Source organism: Trifolium pratense, linkage group LG1 (genome assembly GCF_020283565.1).
Source record: "Trifolium pratense cultivar HEN17-A07 linkage group LG1, ARS_RC_1.1, whole genome shotgun sequence".
Lineage (NCBI taxonomy): Eukaryota > Viridiplantae > Streptophyta > Magnoliopsida > Fabales > Fabaceae > Trifolium > Trifolium pratense.
Window position 1 is genome coordinate 37,646,068 of NC_060059.1, and position 3,907 is coordinate 37,649,974.

The window sequence follows — 3,907 nt, forward strand, 5'->3', positions numbered from 1 at the left end:
CTTGTTGTCACCGGAAGCGCAAAAGGGAGTTGTTCTCCTGCACCGGTCAAGATGCAAAATGAACTCAAGGAGGTTGTTGTCACTGAAAGCGCAAAAGGAAGTCGTTCTCCTGCACCGGTAGCAGAGGCTCAAGATAACATGGACGATGTTCAGAAATTGTTAATGATGGTTCTGAAAAGGGGTGATGATCATTTGAATGTAGAATTAATTCATTGTTCAATGTGTACTAATTTTCTCATGTCTTGCAAGTGTATAAGAGAGTTGTTGGTGGGTTTTATTTGGCTCGACATGAGTACTCTAAGTGTTTGGTGCTCGTAAGTGTACTTTCTTATTTACTACTATCTCAATATCTGCTAATATGTTATATATCTCTCCTAACTTTAAAATTATATTCAGGTACATTCATCGTTTATGCATTGAAAACAACACCACAAATGTATATGGAATTTTGGAACCAACTTTTCTGAACATTGTTGGTGATGCTGGGAAAAAAAGTGATCAGAGAATATCTCAAAGTAAATGCAAGAAATACATCCAGCATAAGTTACAAAATGAAAAGAAAGAGTGTCAATTATTACCATTTAACCATGGGTAAGTTTGTATGAATTTGTGTATTTTTTTAATACTTATTTATTTTTTATAACTCATAGTTATTAACAATATAATACTGTTCTTCCACGCACGCGTACAGAGGACATTGGCAGTTGATAATACTTTGTCCAAAGATAAATACCGTGGTTGTTATTTGTTCACTACATTGGAAACTTAATCCAATAATGGAGAAAATTGTTTCAAGGTAATTAAGTTTATACTTTAGGGGTTTTGGTTATATACTATAAACATAAATTATTACAAATTTTATATGATTTTATGCGGCTTTTTTTTCTTATGAATTAGTGTTTTTACGGTTGATCAAATGGCGAATGGCAATAGAAAGAACAATACCGTATGGCTTTATCCACAAGTAAGTGTGGTATTCTAACTTTATATATATTTACTTTTTTGATAAGTAAGTGTGGTATTTTTTGATCAAATGTTACTATATATAATTTGTAGGCGAGGAAACAATATAATTCAAATGACTGTGGATACTATGTAATGAAAAATATGTTGGACATTGTCACTGCTAAGATAACTGATTCTTGGATGGAGGTAATAATTTTTATTTTTTATACATCAATAATTTTTTATAACCGAGTCAAGAATAGTTTTATATTATTATTTACTTATTGTAGGTATTTAATGACCCAAAAGAGTTAACAGCTGAGGAGATGTATGAATTGCGATTACGTTGGTCAACATATTTTTTGGAGTTATTGGAGGGTTAAGATTTATCTGGTGAGTTATAGAATAGTTAATTATTTGAACTTTGTTTTTGCAAATTGGTCTATTCAATACATTGCAGCAATTTTAGTTTACACTTGTTTATTTGAACTTTGTTTCTGTCAAATTTGAGATTCTGCAGGGTGATGAATTGGTTATTAGCTTTAGTTTGAGTCTTGGAAGCAGATCAGGTGATGGAATTGGTATTTTGGCTCGGATGTGCATCTCACTGTTTTGGACTGTTTATTTTGGACTATTTTAGGATGGTTTTATGAAGGAATTGGTATTAGAATTGGTATTTTTGTGATGGAATTGGTATTTTATGAAGGATTGGTATTTTAGAATTGGTATTTTAGGAATTGGTATTTTAGGATTGGTATTTTAGGAATTGGTATTTTAATTAGGACTGTTTATCAGGTGATGGAATTTTATGATGCTGTTGCATGAGAAGCATAGTTTAACTGCACATGAATTGTTTGATGGAAATGATCTTGCTACTTTCTTATCTAATTTGCATCAAGATGTTGGAAATTTAAAGGCAATTGTTGTGTGGTTATTGGTTGCTAGTGCAACTGATTTTTAACATATAGCTTTAGCACTAGCAGCAATGGCTCATTCTTTGGGGTCTGTGATGAAATTTGGTCATGTTACAAAACTACACACCACTACTAATATGCAGGCACAGGATATTTGTAATTTGGTCATGTTACAAAACTAACATACCACTACTGATATTTATAACAATCAGTAGTGAAAACTAACATACCACTACGGGTATTTGTAATTACCCGTAGTGGAATCCTCAATTCTAAAGAAAAAAATGGAATAGCATACATACCACTACCGGTATTTACAAATACCGGTAGTGGAATCCCAGATTCTAAAAAAAAAAAAATGAAAACCATACATACCACTACCGGTATTTGTAAATACCGGTAGTGGAATCCCAGACTCTAAAAAAAAAAAATGAAAACTATACATACCACTACCGGTATTTACAAATACCGGTAGTGGAATCCCAGACTCTAAAAAAAAAAAATGAAAACCATACATACCACTACGGATATTGAAAATACCCGTAGTGGAATCTCATACATACCACTACCGGTATTTGTAAAAACCGTCGTGGAATCCTCATAAATTTAATTAATAATACAGTAGAAACCTGACATACCACGACGGGTATAAAAAGACCCGTCGTGGAAAGTATTGACTTACAACGACGAGTGTGTTTACTACCGGCCGCGGCCAGTAGTGGAATCCCTATTTGGCCGGTAGTGGAATCCCCTTTCTGCACTAGTGATTGTTCGAAGCGATTGGCACAATGTAGAGGGTAATTAATTGGAATGATATTTGGAAAACTCAATCTCCTCACAAAACGCGTCGCTTACTCTAGAGGTTGTGTAGGGGGTGTCTGCCGACGGGGGTTCGCTTAACACAACGTTATGTAGAATGTGAACTAAATTCTCTTGTGTGCAATGTTGAGGTAGAAGATGATATTCATGTGTTTTTTGGATGCGTAGCAACCCGCGAATGTCGGTCGCAGGCTTGTCACAGTTGCTGCAGAATACAGCTTACCAACATGGAACAATCGCAGACATGGTGTTTCGAATTTGCAGAAATGAGGACATTGCAACGATAGGACGGGTTGCATCGTTATTTTGGTGCATTTGGCATAATCGAAACGACAAGATCTGGAATGACAATATTCAGTCCCCGAGCCAAGTTGGAAGCATGTCGTTCGTCGTCTGGAATGAGTGGTTTACCGTCCACCAACTGCAGCGTCATAATGTTGTTCATGTTGAGGATCCTAGGCCGGTTCGATGGGAGAAACCAGGAGTGAGATGGATAAAATGTAATGTTGATGTTGCGTTTGTAGTTGAGTCTGGTGTTACTTCTATGAGTTTTTGCTTTCGTGATACCAATGGGCATTTTGTGACTGGTTTGACTCAATGGCAGCAACCTTTTTATTCCATAGTGGAAGGCGAAACATGGACACTATTACATGCTATGAAAGAGGCTATCCATCGTGAAATAGGCTATCCAATCAGCGAGTTTAATTTGAAAGTGACTCAAAGTTGTTGGTTGACGCTATCCATTCGAGAAGACGAGGCAATTCAGAATTTAGTTTAATTGTTAACGACATTATTCTTCTTATGTCATTTTCTTATGTAAACTTTGAGGTTAAGTTTATTAGGAGACAAACGAATTTGGTTGCTCACACTCTTGTTAGGGCGGCCAATGTTTGCGCTAATTTCCATATACTTGAGATTATTCTCTTATGTATTGAACATTTATTAATTAATGATATGAATTAAGGGGGTGTAATGGATTGAGATTTCATGAGATTTTAAAAGACTTTTTATGACAAAAAAATCTTGAGGTATATTCAATCAAGACTTTTAAAAAAGTTAAATAAATCTTGTGGTATTCAATCAAGACAAATAAGATTTTTTTTTCAGGGCAACAAAATCCGTTGGTATTCAATTGAGATTTGTTCCTACTTTTAAAATGTCTATTGGTATTCAAAAGTCTACCGATTTTGATGGATTCTTGACAGACTTTTTCAACAATCTCACCAAAA

General features: G+C 34.8%; 2 protein-coding genes across 2 annotated transcripts; both read left to right on the forward strand.

The window, feature by feature from the left end:
- Window positions 1-207: 207 nt before the first annotated feature.
- Window positions 208-1,667, forward strand: LOC123914548. Its single transcript, XM_045965753.1, has 7 exons — window positions 208-314; window positions 397-591; window positions 692-796; window positions 898-964; window positions 1,057-1,152; window positions 1,236-1,338; window positions 1,466-1,667. Exons 1-6 carry the CDS (start codon window positions 220-222, stop codon window positions 1,326-1,328), a joined length of 651 nt encoding a protein of 216 aa, XP_045821709.1. The 5' UTR covers window positions 208-219; the 3' UTR covers window positions 1,329-1,338; window positions 1,466-1,667.
- A 1,189-nt stretch (window positions 1,668-2,856) lies between these two features.
- On the forward strand, window positions 2,857-3,456 carry LOC123893684. The gene has a single exon (XM_045943465.1). The coding sequence runs from the start codon at window positions 2,857-2,859 to the stop codon at window positions 3,454-3,456; it is 600 nt and encodes a 199-aa protein (XP_045799421.1).
- The last annotated feature ends 451 nt before the right edge of the window (window positions 3,457-3,907 follow it).

Coding starts and splice junctions, on each gene's coding strand:
- LOC123914548 (XM_045965753.1), top strand. CDS start 220: ATGTGTACTAATTTTCTCATGTCTTGCAAGTGTATAAGAGAGTTGTTG. Junction 965..1,056: donor CCGTATGGCTTTATCCACAA/GTAAGTGTGGTA, acceptor TATAATTTGTAG/GCGAGGAAACAATATAATTC. Junction 1,153..1,235: donor TAACTGATTCTTGGATGGAG/GTAATAATTTTT, acceptor TACTTATTGTAG/GTATTTAATGACCCAAAAGA.
- LOC123893684 (XM_045943465.1), top strand. CDS start 2,857: ATGTCGGTCGCAGGCTTGTCACAGTTGCTGCAGAATACAGCTTACCAA.